General features: G+C 34.1%; 1 protein-coding gene across 1 annotated transcript in view; it reads left to right on the top strand.

The window, feature by feature from the left end:
• AOPEP (aminopeptidase O (putative)) overlaps positions 1-23,461 on the top strand; it is a 448,257-nt gene that overhangs the window by 268,626 nt on the left and 156,170 nt on the right. The window contains exon 10 of the mRNA XM_051996910.1: positions 23,330-23,390. Coding sequence (XP_051852870.1) covers positions 23,330-23,390 — 61 coding nt within the window. The remainder of the gene's footprint in view (positions 1-23,329; positions 23,391-23,461) is intronic.

Here is a 23,461-nt window from a genome sequence, read left to right as displayed (position 1 = left end):
ATCTCATTTCCCACCCCCTCATAGCTACTTGACAAACTAGAATCCCTTATCCCTAGTAATTTTCTTCTTTCTTTAAAATTTGCTTATTTATTGTTTGTACTTTTATAATGAGCTTTGTCTTCTTAAAAAGTAAGTTGATTTTTTTTTTTTTTTGTATTTTGAGCTAGTGTTTCCTATAAATTAGTAGATCACATTATAGAGAAGGATAAAGGGTACCCATGGACCAGTAGCCCTGGACTTAACCCCAAGCCTAAACTTGATCAAAATGCAATCTGAGAGTATTAATTCTTTGTGGAACTTGCTGCTGCTAAGCTGTGGGAACTTTTGAAGATTTTGTCCTTCCCTAAAAAAGAAGAATTAAGAAGGAGGAATCAATGACTCTTAGGCTCCTTAGGGATCCCACGTGGCTGCTTGAACAGTTACAGAAGTGCCCAGTTCTCACACATGTACTCCATCAAAGATCTAAAAAGAATACCAAATTGAACAGCAATCAAGAAACCCAATTAAAAAAACACATTAATGAGCTGTCTTATTTCAGAAAAACCTAGAAAGACTTACATAAACTGATGCTGAGTAAAGTGAGAAGAACCAGGAGAACATTGTACACAGTAACAACAATATTATGTGAGGATTAATTGTGATGGACTTGGCTAATTATGGGATAGAAAATGCCAATCACATCCAGAGGGAGAACTGTGGAAACTGATTCCACTGATTTTGGATTTAAGCATAGTATTTTAACCTTTTTGTTTTTAGGGTTTTTTGGTCTTTTCTTTCTCAGGGTTTTTTTCCCTTTTGGTCTGATTTTTCTTGCAAAAAGTGACAATATGGAAATACTTTTAAAAGTATTGCATATATTTAACTTATATCAGATTTTTTTTGCTATTTTGAGGGGGGAGAGATAAGGGAAGGAGGGAGAAAAAATTAGAACCCAAAGTATTACAAAAATGATATTGAAAACTATCTTTACACATATTTGGAAAAATAAAATGCTATTAAAAAAAAAAAAAGAAAGAAAAGCACATTTATCGAGGTCAGAACTGTTTTAAAAAGACATTTAGAAGAAAAATATCCCATCAGAAAAGTGAGTACCAGCACAGGTAAACAAGCCAGAAGTCTCCTAATTGAGATAAGAGATTCCCTAAGGATGACATTTTTGGTGGGAAAAAGGATTTATACTTTATACACAGACAAGTTAATATAAGATAATTAAAGGGAGCATGACTCACTGATGATTAGAGAATCTTGGAGGCTTGAAGAAGATTGTACCTGATCTGAGCATTGAAAGAATTTTCAATTCAAGAGACTTTTATTAAGTATCTTCTATATGACAGGATTTTTAAAGTCCAAAAGGACTTACATTAAAAACATAGACTGGTTTGTGGAAATATACAGATGGAAAAGAGGATATCACCTTCAAGAAATAGAGTACCCCATTTTGCCTGAAAAAATAGTAAAGTGGATAAAGAAGAGTAATAAGGATTAAAACTAGAAGAAATAATTTATTGAAATAGATTGTGGGGGTTCTAAATGCCAGATTAAATAGTTCACAAGATACAACTGTATCTTGGTGGATACAACTATGATAGATGTTTTAAAAACATTTGCTAATAAATATATTTTTAAAAGATTCTCCAGGACAGCAAGAACAGGTTTCTGTGTACATTTTTAAACAGAGAAATGATTATTAAACATATGCCAACATTCCTCTGTTCTATGGGCACCTAGAAGCCTGTATCACTCCATACTTAATCGCAGAAAGACTGGAGCATTCAGAAGATGTGGTTAGAAATCCAAAGCATTCTGATTACTAACATAGGGCCTAGAACCAGCAGCAACAAATTGAGGAAATTGGTTTCAGCATTTTTCTCTAATGAAATCTGCTATCTAAGCTATATAGGGAATTTATATATATATGAACAAAGGTCATTTCTCAATAAATAGTCAAAAGATAGGGACTGAAACATTTCAAAAAAGAAAAGTAAGCTGTCAACAATGATGAGGAAAAAAATGCTACAAGTTTCTAATGATAATAGATTTGTAAGTTACAGCTCTGAGATTCCACCTCACACTTATAAGTTTGGAAAAGTTGACAAAAAAAGAAAATGATGATTTTTTGGAGAGACTATGGAATGATGGGTATACTAATGCATTGTTGATGGAATTGTGAATTGGTCTAGGCATTCTGGAAAGCAACTATACCCCAAAAGTTATTAAAAGTTGATAATACTAATTGGTATATACCTCAAGAAGATCAAAGATAGAGGAAAAGACCCATAAGTACAAAAATATTTATAACAGTACATTATGTTGTGGCAAAGAATTGGAAACAAAAAGGGTGCCCATTAATTATGGAATAGTTAAATAGATTATAGTATATGAAAATAATAAATATTATTAAGTTTTAAGAAATAAGAAGATGATTGATTAATTTTAAAAAGCTAAAAAAACTGTATGATACATAAGGAAGTAAACAAAGGCTATACTATCATAAAGAAAAAAAAAACTTTTGAAAGATTTCAGAGCTCTAATCAATATAGTGACCACCCAGGACTCCAGAGGACTAATCAGTCCATGAATAATGCTACCTGCCTTCTGACAGAAAGAACAAGACTGCTTTAAATGTAAAGCCCTGAATTTATTATATGCTTTTTAAAAAGATACATTTAATATGGATTTACAATTTTATGTAAAAGTCTCTTTTCTTGTCTCTCAGTTAATTAGCATTTAGTAAAGACCTCTTTTAGGCTTGGCAACATGCCAAGGGCTGAGGATACAAAGAAAGACAATAACAAACAAATAATAATAATAACAAACAAGCTCCCCCAACCACCACCAAAAAAAACAAACAAACAGTGTTTCACAATTTAAAAGGAAAATCAGCATTAGGAAGCCTGAGAAAGGCTTCTTCTAGAAAGTAAGACTTTAACTGTAACTTGAAAGAAGCCAGATATTGTAGGAGGTAAAATGAAGACGGATAGCATTCCAGATGTGTTGGACAGTCAGTGAAAATGCTCAGAGTTGAAAGTCTAGTCTCATTATATCATAAAATACTTGGAGGAGAATAAAGTATAAGAAGACTAGAAAGGTGGGAAGTTATAAAAGGCTTTGAAAACCAAACAAAAGATTTTATATTTGATCCTGGAGGTGATAAGGGGCCACTGGAGTTTATTGAATAAGGAAGATTATATGGCCAACTTGTATTTTAGGAAGATCAGTTTGACAGATCATTTTTGTTATGTTTTATTCTTTATACAGGCACAACATTTATTGGAATTTTAAAGTTTAGAATAACCAAAAAAAATTTTTAAAGGTTTTTTTTTTGTTTGTTTTCTACAGTGTCATGCTTGTTGATATAGCTATACAGAATGCAACTTTTTAAAATTACATTAAATTAAATCTTATAATTACAGAATCTTAAATTGGGAAGGATGTTAGAGGTTCTCCTCTCAGGCTCCATACCCTGAACGAATTACCTCTTACAGCATTAATGCTTATTTCTACTGCAGGGAATTCACTATCTAATAAGAAAATCATTTACATTATTAGAACTCTCATTTTAGAAAATTTGTCCTCATATTATAGGAAGCAGCTAAATGAGGCAATGGATAGAGCTTATAGAGTCTGAAGTCAGGAAGATCTGAGTTCATTTATGACCTTAAAAACTTACTATGTGATTGTGAGCAAGTCACTTAACCTCTATCTTTCTTGGTTTCCTCAACTATAAAATTGGATAATCATACCTACCTCACAGGGTTGTTATGAAAATCAAATGATATATATATCGAGAGATATAGATAAAAACATTTATATCTATATAACACTTAGAACAGTGCCTGGTACCTCATAGGCACTGTATAAATGCTTATTCCTTTTACCTTCACCTATATTGAATTGAATCAAAGAGTAATCAAGATTAAATATGGCTGAAAAGATAATTTAAAATTCATGATGGTTATAAATGGGCTATAGCATTTTAACAACAACTCATATATGTAAAAGGGAAGAAAATACTTTATCAAGGGCATGCATAACTATAAAGAGAAGTGTGAAAATCATGTGGTGAGTGTGCTGGAATAACCAAGTGCTGCAGTCTAGGAATTCCTAGAAATATATTTTTTAACAGCAGAAAAAGATATCATTAGTTTGAACTTCTGTGGACTGGTGGAAGACTTGGATAAGAATCATGTAGGATAAAGAGTTTTACTAGAACCAGTAAAAGAAATACCTATACTAATGGACCACAAATCCATCGAAATATTAAGCCTCCTAGATCTACATAGAACTTCTAATTCCCTTTTTTTTCAGATTCCAGATTCTTCCTTTTTTTCTTTCAGAGTCTTCATTTTATTTATGGCCTCTAGCAAGAATAAATATTTGTCACAGAATAGACCTAGATACATAAGATACCTTATTTAGATTAGTTGCCTTCAATGTGCTTTTGAAATTGGCCCCAGAAGTTGTCATTTCCCAATCTCCTGCCCTATTCCATCAGTTTGTGTTAAACATGTACCTTATCTTTTGAAAGTCAAGGGACATCTTTCCTGATGGTTAATCTCAAAATCTTGTTGGGTCATTAAAAAGAATGTTTACCCTCTTACCTGAGGAACATATTGTACTAATTTTTATCTAAATCCCCAAAGGCCCATATTCACCCCCTAGAGCCTCTAATCTTTGGCCCCTGCTGCAAACTGATTCCTATGCACATCTGTTAGGCATGTGAATAATTCAAATTTGGGAAGGATTTTTCAACTTTGAAACTGATCAGCTCCAGTTCAGTCATGGTGTTGAGGATAAACTCTTCAATTTTCCTTTATACAACTCAGCTATTCTCTTTGGGGCTATTGTTTCATGAGGCCTAATAAAGCTGTTAATATAAGATACAGTTTTTTGTTTTTTTTTTAAGATTTGGATAGTGTATAGATGCTCAAGAGATAAAGCACTGTCCAATTTGGAAGGCAGTGGCTGGGAGAGGGGAGGGGAGGGCTAAATGAAAATGCTGAAAAACTGGTAAATATAATTTGTCTTTATTATTACTGTATTATTTGAAGCAAGAGATTTTCTTTCCTTTGTGCTCTGTCTTCTTTATCTTTAAATAAGGGCATGGAATCATTAATTCATCCAAAATCTTCCATGTAATAACAGATTTACCAACTATTTACTTAAATTACTAAGAAATTATCAGACTCTCATTTGCTGGCTTATTTTTGTTTAAGTTCATGCCAACCACTCTTCTACTCCCACTAATGTTGGTGTATGTGGATAGTAAACAAATGTTATCAGCCTTCTTCCAGACCTACTCATCATAAGAAAATGATTTGCTTTTCACAACAAATTTTTTACAAAATTTATTTTGTGAAAGTCACTACATAAATCTGTGACCATATATATATATATATATATATATATATATATATATATATATATATATATATATATTTAAAAATTTGAATTACATTGCAAAAAGAATATTTTATTTTAGAGGACATCCTGTGCCCCATCCAGAATACTGAAATTTGTACTCCTTGTCTTTTCAGTGTTTTATCAGTTCATTTGTATAATGAGTGCAGGGACTTATAATTTAAGTTAGAGACAATGAAGAGGCTGAATACAAGAATTACAAGTGATAGTGGATATGTCAACACATAAATTTCTCTCTTTTTTTTAAAGTATCAATTTGATGAACACAAATGGCTAGATCCCTCTAAATTTTCTTGGCCCTAAAAAAAAACATATAAAAATATAAGCAATGCTATTTCTCTGCATAGCCCATTTACTCTGAGATTTTTGGATCCTTTTTAAATTAGCAACATACCAATGACGTCCCATATGTTATTGTTTCTGAAATTTAGCTTCACATATATAATTCTGTAACATTTAGGGTTTAATTTATTCTGACCCACTTTAATGCTGCTATCTATCACCTGTAATCAAGTTATAGGGGTGAATAAACCCAAAAAGGAAACTCCCCACTCTGAGGGCAGTCACTCAATGTCCTGAACTGAAAGGTCTCAGACCCATACCTGGGGGCCTCTGAAAACTGATCAGGTTTGGATTTCATAATGAACCAGAAAGAACAGCACTAGCTTGTACAAACATGGAGGGTGTGCTGTCATGGTTCTGTGTACTTGTAGCTATCTGTATAAAATCAATTTCCATAGTGATCAGACATGCAGAAGGGTCATTTCCTGTAAGGCCAGAATCCTGGCTAAGTGGAAATGCTTCTGCCTGTCTGTTGTGATTATTTTAAGCTGCATGATCTAAAAGGAAAGAAATCTACTATTGGCTTGGATTGTGAGCAAAAGTATCTTGCTTTTAAAAGTCAGTTTTTTACTTATTAAATATTGTCATATACAAGGATTCATCCACACTGATTGTTGTCACAATTCCAATAATTTTTTCAGTCTTGCATTAATATATATCTTTTTTCCACAATGAAAATTGCACATTGCTTCAATAGAAACAATATTCTGTCTTTTCAGTATCTCATACAACAGAGATGTCAAACTCTCTGTAAATTGCCTGAAAAACTCCAAGTGGATGTAATCCAAATTAAAATGTAATTGAGAAATATTTAGCAAAATAAAATTTAAAAAATTCAACATAGATGATGTTACTTTGTAATTTTCTGGGTCAGTATGTAGTCCACAGAGATCCTTTTCTATTTAAGTTTGACATTACTACCTCACAACATACTTGGGAAGTAAGAACAATTGCCATGATTTTTTTTTTAAGTCTAGTGAAGTTCACTTATATTTTTAACTTCTTATATCACCTTATCAAAATCCCAGAAGATAGTTGTGCAGTTTGATGCCTTGAGAGTGGCTAGTTAAGAAACATGGGGTCTTCCTCTCAACCTCTCTCTTGGCTTGGTGGATTGCCTTGGTTAAATTAGCTATCCTGCAATTTCTCCATCTGTAAAAAGCCACACAAAAAAATTGACACCCACTTCACAAAGATGTTATGAGGTATGATATGATAATGGTTATAAGATGCTTTGAACTCTCCCATAGGAAAGTGATTTAAAAACACATGTTCTCTTTATCCCTTCTCTTGTGTGTAGAAGAGTATAGTGAGGTACATGCTTAAAAAAATCAGAAAGGTGCCTTTTGTATACACACTGCCATCCTGATTAGCCTTCCTTCCTAAACCTAAAAGAAGGTTAGAGTGGACCTGTCACATCAGAACTAGCCCTTCCACAAGAGAGATTTCCGCGAGAAATTCATTTCAAGTCATCAACACCACTGACATTATCTTTATGTACCCTGAGAAACATCACCACACCTGATGAGACATGAGGAGGGGGACAATCAGGTATCAAAAGCCCTGTTCTCTCACTTCCTCATTGTCCAATACTGATAAACAAGACAATCTTTACTGCTCTCCTGGATGGTCTCTGCTTCACTGGCAATATAGAGAAGGCCGTGTTCATTTAATGAGACTGCTTCACAGTCCCTGTGAATTTTTATGAGTGTTAACTAAAAGAGAGGAAGCCATTTTTATTAAAATCCTACCTAAGTGAAAAAGAATGAATAATAACCAACTCAAGTCATGGAATTTACATAATAATAATTATCTGCAGGTATATTATTGAATTCTTTAACTCTATACATATCTAAATCTATATATTATTATATCCAATTCTCATTTTCATTGGGTCAGAAAAATAAGACTGGAACGGACTAAAGGTGACTGTCTGAATCATATTTCTGCTTCTAAATAACTCAGAAATAGGAGGGTATTTGCTATTGTTATTTTCTTTAGTGACAAAGATCTCTTGACCTCACTCAATAACCCAGTGAAGTACTCAACAGCACTTAATATTGGGTTGTTCTCTTTTCTATTTAACCTAAAGCCCTCCTGGGGAAATTTATGCCCATTTCCTCTTGTTCACTCCTCAGCAGAGATGAACAACAGCTGTTCAGTTCTTCATAAAGTAGCTCTTAAAGACAGCTATTGAATCTCAGCCTCAGCTTCCCCTTCAGAAACAATAATCTGGTCCCTCTGAACTTTTCTTATTGGATTCTATGTACTTTTAACCATCTCTGTAATTCTCCTTTAAGCCCTCTTCTCATTCTTTCTCTTAAAAGGCAGAGGGAAAACCGTAATATCCTAGAAAGAAACTAGCCAGTGAGAAAAAAAGTCACAAAAGGATTCACAGTTCCTGTGGCCAACATCAGTGTGTGGTCTGCTCCTGGTTGAAACTATCTTGAGATATGTTGTTTATCTCAGAACCTTCCAGTACTATTGTAGGTCCTCTCTGCAGGCGATGAATGAAAGAAAATTATAATTCAGAGCAAAAAACTACACTTTCTTCCTTTCAAGTGAGATTATACTAGACATGGGAAGGAAGCTCTTTAGAAGCCTGAGGTTTTCTAAAGAGACATCACCTAACTGTCTATCTCTTGTAAATTCAGCTTGAGAACCAAAAAAAAAAAAAAACAGAAAAGAAAGACCACTCCACAGAGAATGGTAGAAGCCCCAAATAATCCCTTTCAGTGCTACTAAAATGGAGTATATAAGTGACAACTGCTAAAGTTGTAATTTTCTTCTTTTTGCTTTTTTCTTTATTGCTTTTTTTGTGATGTGACCTGTGTAGCTACACTACTACCTACCATCTCCAAGAACATCTAGAATACCTCCAAACAATTTCCAAACCCTTCAGGTATCAACCTATACCCACCCCTTCTCTTGTGTGTAGAAGAGTATAGTGAGGTACATGCATCCACAGTCAATAGAATCCAACTGAATAATATTGCTGAATTGGAGGGACTGTGAGATTTCTCAACCACTCCCACCCCCTCCCAGATGGAAGTATTCTGGTGGGGAAATGCTAATCATTTAAACTAAGGCTGATTTTAGAAAATGAAAGGAAAGCTTTCATACACACATAAAGAAGATACCTTAAACTAACACCTGGTCTTTGATATAAAGCAAGTAATTTGATCAAGTCTAAGAGCTATCATGGATCCAAGGCAATCATAATTTAAAGAGATTTATTTTATTTTTACATCAGAGTCATTTCTGGATGTAGACTCTTCCCCTACCCCCTTTTCATTGACTGAATCTTCCCTCATAAAAAAGACAGATGAGCAAAAATAGCCAACCTAGTGACCATATCTTACAAACATTTCTGCTCTTTCATTTTCTTATTTATCTCTGCCAAAAAGAGAGGTATATTTGATAATCTGTTTTCTGAGACCAAGATCAATTTTTTAGTATCTTGTATGTTGTACTAATGCTTTCATTAATTTTATTGTCACATACACAGATTTTCCCATGTTCCCTCATATTTGTCATTTCTTTCAGCACAATGACATTTCATTACATTCATCCATTACAGTTCAGCTTTTCTCCAATCAGTGGGCACTTACTTTGTTTCTAATTATTTGCTGCCATATTTATTATTTCCAATAGTTTGACTTATATTAGACCTTTTTTGTCTTAAGTCTCCTTAGGGATATATGCATAGTACTGGGTTCCATTAGTTAGTTTTTATGAACAGTCATTTTTATCATATAATTCCAAATAGTTAAAAAAACACAACTGGACTAATTCACAGTTCCAACAATAATTTCTAATTCCCTTCCAATTCTTTTCTCTGTACTTTTGTTTCTTTCTTTCTTTTTTTAATTTCCTGATTCCTTTTTTTCTGGATAGTCATGTAGTACTTGTGGAAAATGTTTTTTTTTTTTTTTCTTTTTAGTTTCTGCATGCAGATATTACAAAATTACCTTCATTGTTCAGGAGATCTCTAGATTTATAGTAAATTTTGATAATGCTTAATGTTTGCTTTGATTTACTTATCTCTCTAGTTTTACTTTCTGATTCGGGGCTTTTTTTTGCAAGTGTCAGGCTCCACCTCCTATTACCCTATTTGGTGAAGTGGTCAGCACTGTCTGAATTTGCTCTATGTCCCTTTGGGTTCTTATGCCATCTCCTCCTTCTGGAATTAGCCTTACCCTCATATCTTTGAGGTACAGAATATTGGATCATCACGGCACTCTTTGGAATCTCAAGTCAATAATTATGTATGTATTAAGGACCTACTATGTGCCAAGCATTGTGCTAAACCCTGGGATACAATGAAAGGCAAAGATAAAACTAGGCCCTGTTCTCAAGAAGCTCATGATCTGCTGAGAGAAATAGCATGTAAATGATTATGAACAAGAAGCTATATATAGAATAAATAGGAGATAATCAAGACTGAAGGCACCAAGATTAGAGAGGAACTGGAAAAAAGTCTTCCTGAAGAAAGTGGAATTTTAACTGGAACTTGAAAAATAAAACCAACAGGAAAGCCAAGAGTCAGAGATGAGGAAATAGAATTCCATGGGGGACAGCCAGTGAAAATGCAAGGAGGGAGTGTCTTGTGCAAGCAATATCAGGGAGACCAGTGACATTAGATTCAGAATCTATGAGAGAGGCTTAGAACTAGGCAGGGTAATGGAAAAAGGGTAGCTGAAAAGTGAAGAATAGGTAAGTATGCCCAAAATAAAACACATGGACAAAATGCTGATTTAAAATAATATATATAGATATAAAGATTTATATCAGCTTTAATTTTAAAAACTCGCAAATTAAACAATTATAAACATAAATATGAATGGATTATATTTTTCAACATTGTGTATATATCATTATTCTTTTTTTGTTTTGTTCTTCTCTTTTAAAAAAATAGTTTATATGCATTTATAGTTCTCTCTCCAACTGCCCTCTTTTCAGTTGTGAACAACTGAAAAAAAAGAAAAGAAAAGAAAACCTTCAAGATAAATATGAGTCCTTTTCCTTTTTCTTTTAATTATCTGGGGTAGTGGTGCTAGACCTGGTGGTGCTAGAGTTGGATCAAAAGCCTTTTGGGTATAGTTCCATATTGCTTTCCAGCATGATTGACCAAGGTAATCTTCACCAACAGTATATTAGTGTACCTGTTTTCCTGTAATTTCTTTAAAAACATTTGTCATTTTCCTCCATTGTTATCTTTACCAATTTAATGGTTATGAGGTAAAATATCAAAGTTGCTTTAATTGCATTTCTCTATTAGTGATTTGTTACATTTTATTATGTGATTATTGATAACTTGTATTTCTTCCTTGGAAAACTGCCTAATCATATTCTTTAGTCATTTATTTATTTATTGGGAAATAACTTTTACTCTTATAAATTTTGATATGTTCATATATATGTACATAAATACATATATATGTCTTGCAAACTTTATCAGAAACACTGCAGATATTGTTTCCTTGTCACTTGTTTCCATTCTGATATTAACATATTAATTTTGTTTGTACAAAGCCTTTTAAAATTTTATGTAATTAAATTGTCTGCTTTATCTTTTCTTCTCCTTTCTGACTCTGTTTTGGCTATGAATTTTTCTCCAATCCATAAATCTTAAAATTGATTTCTTCCTTGTTCTTCTAATTTGTTTATAATATCATTTATGTCCAAGTCATGTATATATTTGGTATTTATCTTGGTATACATTGTTAGATATATTTCTGCCGAATTGCTTTCCAAGTAAGTCCTTATCCTGGTAATTAGAGTATTTAGATTTATCAAATCCTAGGGAGCTGTGTTTGTTTTCTTTTATGTTAGGTACTAATATGTTCTGATGTAATTCTCTATATTGATTATTTTCCTTCCCTCTTTCTAAATTATTACTCTTGACATTCTTTTCTAATTTACTTTTATAATAATAGCTTTTTATTTTTCAAAATGCATGCAAAGATAGTTTACAACATTCACCCTTGCAAAATGTTGTGTTCCAAATTTTTCTCCTTCCCTCCTCACCTCCCTTGTTCCCTAGACAGCAAGTAGTCCAATATAGATTTGTCTAAGTCTGAAAGAAATATATTGATGTCCTTCATTATTACAATTTTACTATCTATTTCTTGCTCTAATTTGATGAACTTTTTGTTTTTTTTTAATGTAATGCTATTTGATGCATAATATGTTAAGTATTCAAATCATTTTGTTATATATGATGCCTTTAAACATGATGCAATTTTCCCACTTCTCTCTTTTTATTATGTCTATGTGGAAATCACAATTTCTACCCATTTTTGACCTTGTCTGAAGCATGATAAATTTAGTTTCAAACCCTCATTTTAACTCTATGTGAATCTTTGTTCAAGTGTCTTTCTTATGTTCTCTAAACCATTCTACTATTCTCTTTCATCTTATGTTAATTCATTTTAGTCTTATAGTTTTTTTATATTTTAAGATATGCATCTTAATTATGTATTGCCCTCTGTCCTGAATTCTTCCTTTTTTTTTTTTCTTTCTTTGCCGTCACACTCTTCTTTATAAATAGGATAATAAGAGGGAATTTGCCTGATACTTGTAGTCTCCAAATGAAATGGAATATTTCTTCTCTCTTGTAGCTCTTTTCTTTTTCCCCACCCTTAATTTTAGGTTTTTAAATTTTTCTTTCTTTTTAATCCTCCCTTGACCTTCCATCCTCATCATTGAAGCCTGTTTACTCCATGCTCCATTGCTCCATGCTCCATTGCTCCAATGAGTACTTGCTTACTAAATCTATCCTACCTTTCCCCAATCTTTGAACCAGTCCTCTCCCTTTTCCCTTTTGAAATCTATTTCTACAATACAATCATTATATGTGTGTTTGTAGACGGGTGGGGGTATGTATCATTGTGTTTTAATCTTCCTTTTTCTGATTCATTCCCTCTATCTTTTCCTTCATATTTAAATACTAATCTTATAAAACTCTGTTATGTGATGATGGTTTTCTTTTCATTTCTCTTCCTTCTTTCTATATTCTATATATAGTATATATATAGTATAGTCCCTTGTTTCTCTCATTTCTGTCTTCTGAGAGCTTCAAAACAGAATAAAACCACCCACAAGCTCTATGTCATTTTCCCTTTTTTTCCTGTGGTCCTTAAAAGGTGCTGAGAAGGCATTTTTTTCTTATCCCCTATTAGCATGTAAACTAATCTTCCACACAAATTCCATTCCAGACATACAAATGTATGTCTTTCCTTTTTATGTTTTATTTGGCTTTTGCATTTTTATTTCGAAATGTACCCAGTTCTGGCCTTTTCATCAGGAATACTTAGAATATTCACTTTCTTTAACAACCCATTTTTTCATCTGTAAGACTATGCTTAGTTTTTCCAGACAGGATATTATTAGTTATACATCTTTAGTACTTGCTTTTTAGAATATCATATTCCAAGCTCTCCACACCTTCATAATGAAGGCTAGCAAGTCTTTTGTGATCCTAACTGTGGTTTCTTGGTACTTGACCTCTTTGTTTTTGGTGGTTTGTGGGTTTTTTTTTTACTTTTTTGTACTGGAAACTCTGAGTTTTGGTTATGACTTTTCTGGGAGTTTTTGTTTTTTGGTTTCTTTGAAAATGTTACTGGTCTATTTTTTATTATCATTTTGTCCTCTGCTCTCATATGGACAGTTTTCATATGTAATTTCTTAAAATATGATATCTGGGCAATTTTTTTTGGTTAAAATTTTCATAATCCTATAATTCTTAGCTTATTGCTTCTTGACCTGTTTCCCAGGTTAGTTGTTTTTGATGTATTTCACACTTTTCCCTTTTTTATTTTAAATTTAATTTTAATACGTATTTTTCCATTCAATTGTTTTGTTCTTTGGCCCATTCTAATTTTCAGGACATTCAGTTCTTGGATAAGATTTTGCACGATCTATTCTAAGAATTCTTCTTATCATTCTTTCTTTCCCATGTCATTAAAAAAAAAGTTTCAGTTCTCACAATTATTTTTGTAATCTTTGTGATTGCTATATTTTTTTCCTCCAAGGCTCTAATTAATCTTGTGGGGTTGTTCTTTTACTTGATAAGCATCTCTTGGCTCAAAGTATTTCCCCACAGGATTTACTTCTCTAGGTTGTTCAAGGAGAGTCTGTGTTGGGGTTCAACTCTGGTCCTCTGCTTTCCAGAATGTGATAGGCAGGCTGTGCTTGGTCCTAATATCTGTGTCCAAGATTAGGACCCTCCTTCTGTAAGAATTGTTTGGCCTTGTCTCTTGCTATGGTTCAGGTTCAAGCTGCCTGGATGCTAAGATGGGCCACAACAGCCTAGGAATTGTTTGTGACCTTTCTTCCACTATTGCCAAGTAGCCCTAATGCTGAGGCCTTTTTCTTATACTATGGAGACTCCTGGAACAACCCTCCCATCAAACACTTTCCAGAACCCCTCTCCTCTTGCCACTGGCTCAGGGTTACTGCCTCGTGGAGTTCATTGTGCCCCTCTCTTCCTTGTGCTTGCTGTGAAGCTTGATTCTTGACACAAAGTTCCAGGTCATCCTTAATTTGGGTAGGCCTGAAGCCTGGAGCCTACCTAGCATATCTCCAACTGCAGTTACTTCTTGGACAAGAATTGAAGGTACTTTTGAAGTTCAAATTGAAGTGGTTTGAAGTCCTAAAGACACTGGAGCTGGAATAAACTGTTTAAAAAATGTGATCCCATTTTTGTTTAGAAACTCTGAGACCACCCTCTTGCTTGGTTCTTGCCTAGGGCCACCTTCTGGCCACTGTGTTAGACTTTGCCTAGAACTTTTTTCCACTGGCCTGCTTCTGTTGGGCTTAGAGCTGTCTCTGTACTGGGGTTCTTCCATGAAACTCCAGGACCGCCCTTAAGCTACTCTTAGGATCTTCTCCTGCTCCTGGGCTTGGACCATTTCTTGAATTCTCAAGCCACCCTTTTCCTGTGCTCCACTGAGAGTTCTCCCCAATTTAACAAGGATTCACAGCACATGTTCCATCTATTTCAGTATATAGGAGTATCTAGAGGATTCCAGTCATTTCTTCTGTGAATCCATGTGCTAGAAAATCCTAGTGATTTTCTTTATTTTTTTTTTTTTAACCAGCAAAGATTTACTAGGGTGTGGGCTCCTCTAGGCCCCAATAGGTTGCCTTCTTAACACATTCCCCAGGGCAACACTTTAATCAGCTTAGCAAACAGTATGGTATTTAGTCCTTGCCTAGGCCATTATCTTTTTAGTTACATATATTTATATATGAGTCTTTTCTAGAAAATTGTGTTTTTATTAAATCCCCCTTTTTGCTTCCCCTTCTAAACTATCTATTCTAGGATATATTCCTACAATATTCTATTCTATTACTGGGAATCTTAATTCTCAATTCAATTGGATACAGTAGAATATGTTCTATAAATTTAATCCAGAGTTCTCAGTCTTTTTTTTTTCCCTTTCCCTTCTTATTTATCTTTTTATCTAACTTTGAATTTATGTCTTTCCCCCTTTCCCCCACTCTAATCTATAGCTCCATGGAGTTCGAACCATTTCCTCTATCTCTAGAGGAAATTAGTACTTAGACACATTTTCTTGCCTTGTAGAAGGTGACATCCTGAAATGTTAAACTTCCTCTCCACTCACCCCAAAATAGAGTTTTAAAAAAGATTTTTGGTCCCATTTCCTCTAATTCTGCTATGGCATCATTTCAGGATGTTATAGAAACATCCCCTTCCTGATAGCTATACCTATTGGGTTCTTTTGAAGGAGTGATTTAAGTCTTCCCCTTTTGCTGAACATAGAACTTTTCTTGATGTTTAGGCTTGTTTTTCCATGATATGTTATTTTTTAGGACCAGCTTAAATTCTTTACCCTTCATAATATTATAGTCCAATTTTTACTTTGATTTTTTAAAATAATAGTGGAATAATCCTGTTATTTGTTATTATACAATATAAAAGATTTTTTTCCTGGTTTCCTACATTTATTCTTTGATGGTATAGTTCTAAAATTTGAATGCAATTTCTCTTGAAGAGTTAAACTTGAAGTTTCTAACCTCAATCTGTACTTTGCTGTCTGTCACCAATAGAATATGGTATGTTTTTAAAAAGACTTACATTGATATAGCTTGTTTTCATTCTATATCCCACAAGAGAACCATTTATTATAATAAAAAAAATTAAAAAGAGGAACAGTTCAGCAAAGCCAAGATATCAGAAATGATCAAACGTATATATGAAATATTATACACTTCTGAAAAGAAGGGGAAGAAATGTCTTATTATGTTTCTTCTTTAAGGTCGTTTGGGCATTAGCATTTCAAAATGTTATTTTGATCATTGTGTAGTTCTTTTTATTTACACTATTTTAATCTTGATATGTATTTTTTTTGGTTCTGCTTACTTCATTTTACATAAATTAATATGCCTTCCCAAGTTTCCTTGGATTCATCATATTTATTATTTTTTACAAGTCTTAATGTCTTAATATATGCGTATATCACAAATTTATTTAGCCATTTTCCAGTCCATGGCCATATTTTTTTCCTAGTTCTTTGCAGCTTAAAACTGTTGCTATAATTATTTTGGAATAATGTGAAACTTTTTTTCAAAATCATTAACCTTCTTGGGATATGTACCTACTGGAGAAATCTCTGGATCAAAAGCTAAAAACATTTAGTCAACTTTCTTTTCATGATTGCAAATTCTTTTCCACAATGGATCAATTTATAACTCTACAAACAGTATTAATGTATTTGACTTTCTACATCCCTTACAAAATTGACTATCTTGTGTCATTTTTTTCCCCAGATTTATTTTATTTTAAAAAACAGAATAATAAAAAAAAAAAGGAATACAAAGCAAAATGAAACAAAACAAAAGAGAACATCATTATATGCCCTTATTTCTTTATAGATTTTAGAGGATAGATTATGGTATATATGTAGTGTTCCCTATTTAATCTATTCCTGATGTTAGTAAGTTTTCAGAACTATAAGCCCTCCTCTCCCCTCTAATGCCTCTGTGTCTATTCTTCCTTTGCACCTCATTTGTGTGGCATAATTATTATTTTTATCTTAATTCTGCCCCAGTCTTTCTTTTGAGTATCATATTGTTGATGTCAGCCTTATACATATACTATACATTTCTCATGTTAAAAAAAAATAAACAATTTATCCATGTTGAGTTCCTTGAAATTGATCTTTGATATTGGCTGTCATATGCCCAATTTTCTATTTAGTTAGAGTTTGAATAATAGAAAGTCCTGAAAATCTGCAAGTTCATTGAATGTCCATTTTTTCTCATTCAATATTATAAATAATTTTGTGATTGTCAGTAGATATGATTCTAGGACCTGAGGTCTTTTATTGTGGCTGCTAATAAGTCCTGTACAATTCTAATTGTAGCTCCAGCATATTTGAATTTTTTTGTTGTTGTTTCTTGCAAAATATTCTCTTTGTTCTGGGGGTTTTAAAATTTGGTGATAATGTTCTTATGTATTTTTCACAAAGGATCTTATCAACGTGGTGATCAATGGATTTCTTCTATTTCTACCTTCTTATGTTCTGTCACTCTAGGACAATTTTCTTAGATTATTTTTTGCATTATTATGTCAAGGAACTTTTTTTTTTTTTGGTCACAACTTTCAGGCAGTCCAATTATTCTTATATTTTCTCTTCTTGATCTCTTCTCCAAATTTGTGATTTTCTTATGTTTCACATTCTGCTCTATTTTTTTTTTAATTTTCTATAATCTTTTTTGTTATTTCTTGGTCTCTCATAGCTTCACTAACTTCCCCTTGCCCAATTCTAATTTTCAGATAATTATATTTGTCTTTGAGACTCTGAATATCCTTTTTTATTAGTTAACTTTCTCTCCCCCTCCCCCCATAATTTTCTTATTTTTCTTGGATGGTTCTTATTTATTTTAGTTTAGTATAGTTTTAGTTTTTCCTCAGTGTCTCTCATTTGATTTTTAAATCCTTTTTTGAGTTCTATAAATTCTCTCTGGGCAGGGATCCATTTACCATTAGTCTTTGGGGCAGTCTTTTTTTTTTTTAAGTGTCCTTCTCTAAAGATGGACCTTGGTCTTCTCTGTTCCCATACTGTGGGACAGTTCATTTTTTTTTTTTTTCCCAATAAGAGGAATTAGTGTAAGCACCTCCAATCCTGGGGTGGGAAAGATGGTGTCTCTGGCTTCCCTTTAGCTCTCCCCTCTGACCAGAAATCCCAAACCAAGAGCTTCTCCCATAGCCAGTAGCATCCCTCCTCCACTGCCTCTGCACTCATACGTACAGGTTCCCTCAGTAGCACAGCTGGGTCTGGGGTTCCTAATCAGCCAATGTTCTTTCAGTCTTCCCCACTCAAACCCGGATTCCACAAACAGTGGGAGGTGAAAGTTTCTGTGGTTCCTATGGAGAGACTCCAACCACCCCCAGCTAGCCTCAGGACTTCCCACTTATTGTTTCTGTGGAGTTAGCCCGGAGGTGTCTGCATGTCACACCAGTTAATCCTGGCCCCCCAGTCTTTCTTCAGATCTTCTGGGATTTTATCTGGAGGACCCTTGTTCTACCCTAAATCTTCTAGAGTTTTCATGTCTGTTTGCCCTGAGGCACAACTTTGTTCTATTTGTGGTGGAAATCGGGAAGGCTTGAAATTTACCAATCTACATCTTCCCAGAGTCCTCCCTCATCTTGTGTCATCTTTGCCAATTTTCTATTTATGGATCTGATTTTCTCTTTTTATTAATGATAAATTATATTTCAGATATCTGTTAATAATTTATAGTTGCTTTGAGAGTTTTTTGTTCACTATTCAGGTTTTTTGGTGGTGTTTTAGGGAAGATCTCTACCTAGATTAATTCTTCATATTCTTTTTTTTTTCATACTTTTTCTTGAAGTGGATTCTTGTTTGGTAATGTTCTTATGTCTTCTACTAATTTTGTTTTGTTTTATTTTATTTTGTTTTATTTTAGCTTTAATCATTTTTCATTCTGCCTCTGCATTTTTGCATTCCATCTTCTAAATTCTCTAGTCTCCCTTATTTCTTAAGGCTACTAATTTCTGTGATAATTTCTTTGCTATTCTCACTTAAATATTTTCATTATTCTTCTGAATCATTCTGGAGAGTTTTTTGTTTTATTTGTTTAATTGGCCTTTTTGTCCTTTTCTTCCTTGGTGGTGGTGGGGGGGGTGGATATTGATTTATTTTCTTTTGTTGCAAAGTACTTGTCCATTGAGATGGATCTTCAGATTTGTACATTTCTTCTCTTTTGACTGCTCTGATCTCTCAACAGAGGAGGAAGATATCTGAATCCTTCAAAGGTTAAGTGTGAGTAGTTGGGACCCATAGAGAGATTCTTAAGAGGCCACTACAATTAAGCCTATTTGGATTCTTCATCTTTTCTACAACTGACTTTATTTCCTTCCCAGGCTTCACCTTGGAGACTAAGCCAGAAAGGGCAGAGCTCTCCCTGCTACAAGGTTCAGAAAATTTTTTCAAAAAACCTTTGCACTTGGTCTCCCTTTTTTTCCCATTCTTTTTGGCTGCATGCTTTTTATCTGGTAAACTGTTAAAAAACAACAACAACAACAACAACATATATATATATATATTATATATATATATATATATATATATATATATATATATATTATATATATATATATATATATAATCCTGTACTACTGTTCTTTTTCCTCCCCATCTATCTCTACCAGACTTCATATGCCCCTTCATTCCCACTCCCTTCCTGCTTCTCTTGCCTCTAGGATACTTAGATTCACTGACCTCAACTCTGAAAGTTAGGTCCTTCAGTTCTTTTAAGGGAATAACTAAACATTGGTGTGTCAAATTGCTGCAGATAGTTAGGAAGGATTGGCTTACTAGGATCACCCCACTCCATTGAGCTAGATGAGATAGAAAGGGAGGAAGGTATAAAGTAATGGGAGCTTTATCTGGCCCGTGGATGGGAAGTTCAGCATAAATCACTGTCAAGGTATTTACTTTCAAAAGAAAGCAAGTCCTTAAAATTGCTGCAGGGCCCCCTCGGGCTGGATGTGAATTGAGGTAGAGAGGAAAGAAGCTGGGGGAGTAATTCATCTAGAGTGGGTTGATGAGTCAGTCTTCAGTTATTTTTTTTCTTTAAGAATTACCCTTTTATGTTTTTTTTCTTTCCATTTTTAGTTTTTATGTAATTGTTGAGTCTTTTGCATTTTGGAGTTTTTACTTATATTGTGGGGGTTAGAGGCCCTAAGAATTGCCTATAAGATAACCCTCATTTTGTCGTCTTCCCAGGATTCTGCAAGTCGGATTTTATCAAAGGAATAAACAATGGAACAATTTGAACCTTGAATATATTGTATACTAATTAATTTTAAGGAGTATTCAAGTCAGCAGTTCATGAAAGCAAAGACCTTTTAGATGATTGGAGATTAAGATATAACAAGTGGGAATGTTCTTTTTGATTCAGAGTCAAAGTAGACAAAATGAGTCATGTGTACAAAATGAACTGTATAGTCACTCCCAACTTTAGAATTTAGTGATTCTAAAATAGGTGCAATGTTAGAACAGAGTCAGTGCAAGTAGGATCTATTTAGTAGTTCTCACATCTGAGTTGGACCTTAAGTGTCATTGTTGTTATTTTTACTTGCTTTAGTCTAAGGACATTTTCAAGTTACACATAAAAGATAGCTCAGGCAATTTTAGTGTTCAACAAATCAGCACTTTTTCATTCTTATAGTACCACCAGTGATTTTTTAAAAGTATCTCTCATTAATTTAGCTGATTTTTTTAAAAATCAAAATAGTCAATGTGAAAGGAACTGTGGAAAGTTAATATATTAAAACATAACAGAATTTTGAATTAGCTGATCATTTCTGGAAAACAATTAGGAATTATGCAAGTAAATTCTATTGCCAAGACTATAATAACCCAAGGAGGTCATTGACAAAAAGAAACTCTCCATAAATAACTAAATGCTTACAGACACACACACACACACACACACACACACACACACACACGCTCCTAGATCACTAAATGGGGTTGTCAGAGACAGTTTGAAGTACTGATAAAATTACTCCCTGAAACAAGCAGAGAAGAGCACTGATGGGGATCAGTTCAACCTTATGATCCTACCCTCTGTGGAGGTCTTGGGGAATCCCATCTTGCTGTGTAGTCAGAAATCCAAGGTATGTCAAACTCCTAAGATTAAATTTCCCCTTTAGATCTGTCCATGGCTCATGCCATCTTTGCTGAACCCTTTTTGGATTAGCCTACCACAGTGCCCTGCCTAATGGAGTCTTTCTCCTTCTTATAGCTAACTAACTCTTTTAGGGTGTTAAATGCCTCTTTGGATTTAACCTGCCAGTCAAAGGAGTACTCCCACCTCATGGCATATTCCTTTAATGGATTCTTCCAAACTTCTTTCCTTGGTATCCCTCTTGCTCTCCCAAATCCATTTCATATTTACCATTCTTGGTATCTATTGTATCTCTTCATTTTGTCTAAAACCTCTTCTTCTAAATAAACCTATTTTTTGTCAAAGAGAATGCCCATTGTGAATTTATCACATGACTGAACCTCAACACTTGGTACCTACATCAATCTCATCATTTGGTGCTATATCCCAAACACATCATACTCTCACACATACAAACACTCCTTTTTGTCCTCATAACAATCTTGGAATGTGGGGGCTACTATTATTCCCATTTTACAGATCAGGAAACGTCATCTGAGGGAGGTAAAATGAATTACCCAAGTCACATATGATTCATAAATATCTAAGACTAGAATCTAAATCTAGTGTGGCATCTACTGTTCCTTTGGCACTTTTCAAGGTATCAAAATACTCAAGAAAAAATAAATACTTACTACCGTGTTTCCCCGATATTAAGACACTGTCTTATTATTTTTTTTTGGACAGAAAAACACCAGAGGGCTTATTTTCAGGGGAGGGCTTATTTTAATGAACATTGACAGCAATTTTAATAAACAGGTAAATGTGAACAAAAAAAAGTACCTTTATTCAATAATGATCATGTCATCTTCAACAACATCGTCATAAGTGTCCATACCCTGAATTCCATCCTAGATGTCTTGCGCCTCTATTTCCTTCAGAAGAAGTGGCCCCAATCTGTCATGTCCAGCAATATAGCTCTCTTTAAATGAACATGTCTTGTCCAGGTAACCTGCTCATAGTGCCTTGGGGACACAGCTGTCAGTAATTTTATCCCATGACTTCTTCACCCAAGTCACGACTTCTTGCAGAGAGGACTTCACAAAGTTTCCACGCTGATTTCTTTCCATTCTATTTTCAATGTAGTCATTGACTTCCATGTGCAAATGGTTCTTGAATGGCTTGTTTATTGCAATATCAAGGGTGTGGAGATAGGCAGTCATTCCTGCAGGAATCATTACTTGATCTATTCTTCTCTCTGCAAGGAAGTTCTTCATTTTTTTAGCGCGGTGAGTGCTGGCTGAGTTCTTCTTTTATCCTCCATCATACCCCTTTTATCCTCCATCATGCCCCCTGAGTTCTTCTTTTATCCTCCATCATGCCCCCTGAGTTCTTTTTTTATCCTCCATCATGCCCCTTTTATCCTCCATCATGCCCCCTCACTCCCACTTACATACCAGGTTTTTATGTTGTCCTGCCTCAGCTCTCCTCCGCGGCACTGCTCTCAATGACGCCAGCAAGCAAATCACTGGGGAAGAACAGGATGACGCGCTCACTGCTGCAGCTCTGATTGGATGCAGCTCTGAGCGGGGGGGGGGGGGGGGAGGGGAGGAGGGGGACGGTGCATACAGAGGGTACTGTAATGTAGCGTGTAGTGCAGGGGATCACCTTCACTACAGCAGCAATCTCAATAGGGCTTATTTTCGGGGGAGGGCTTATTTTAGAGGAATCTTACACAGTAAGGGGAGGGCTTATTTTCGGGATAGGTCTTATTATCGGGGAAACACGGTAGTTGGGTGAATGGCTAATCAAATTGTGGCACAATAGAATGCAGGGGTTATTCATCTAGGGTCCATAAACTTTTTTTCCCCTCCATTATATTTTATAACTATTTTAGTATTCTTGGTTTCCTTTCTAAGAAACTGGTTCCAAAGAATAAATATAAGAATATAGCTCTTCTCATTACTTTGCAAAGATAGGGGTTGGGAGTTTATGGATATAGAACATTGCATGTAACATTTTGTGTGTGTGTGTGTGTGTGTGTGTGTGTGTGTGTGTGTGTTTGTGTGTTCATGTATGCATACTTATATATTAACTTGCTACTCTCTTTTTGTTTCCTAAGCATGAAAATTATTTAAAGGATCAAATATAATATATCTTTAAATGTCTACTTTTACCTCATCTATAGAGATTAATTAAAAAGAACATGGGCTTAATTCAAGTACATTATAAACCTCATCTAGTCGATGGAATTGTTGCTCTTCTTGCCAAAAATACAAATTTCTTTGGAAATTTTCTGGTTTACACTTACTTGACTAGGTGAAAGGGAACTATTTTATGAGAAAGCAAAATGTAATTACTCTTTAATCCTTTTTTTTTATTTTTTTATTTTTTTAAGGCTTGGCTTGTCTGTAGAAGATATTTTTCAAACCTGGCTCGATACTTCTGGAATACCAAAGGTAACTCCCCTAGTTATATGTTCTTGAAAGCATTTGTTTAGTGATTTACAGATTTCTACTTAGTGTATTAG

Source organism: Antechinus flavipes, chromosome 1, assembly GCF_016432865.1.
Source record: "Antechinus flavipes isolate AdamAnt ecotype Samford, QLD, Australia chromosome 1, AdamAnt_v2, whole genome shotgun sequence".
In the NCBI taxonomy this organism is placed as follows: Eukaryota; Metazoa; Chordata; class Mammalia; order Dasyuromorphia; family Dasyuridae; genus Antechinus; species Antechinus flavipes.
This window is presented reverse-complemented; position numbering and strand designations above follow the sequence as displayed.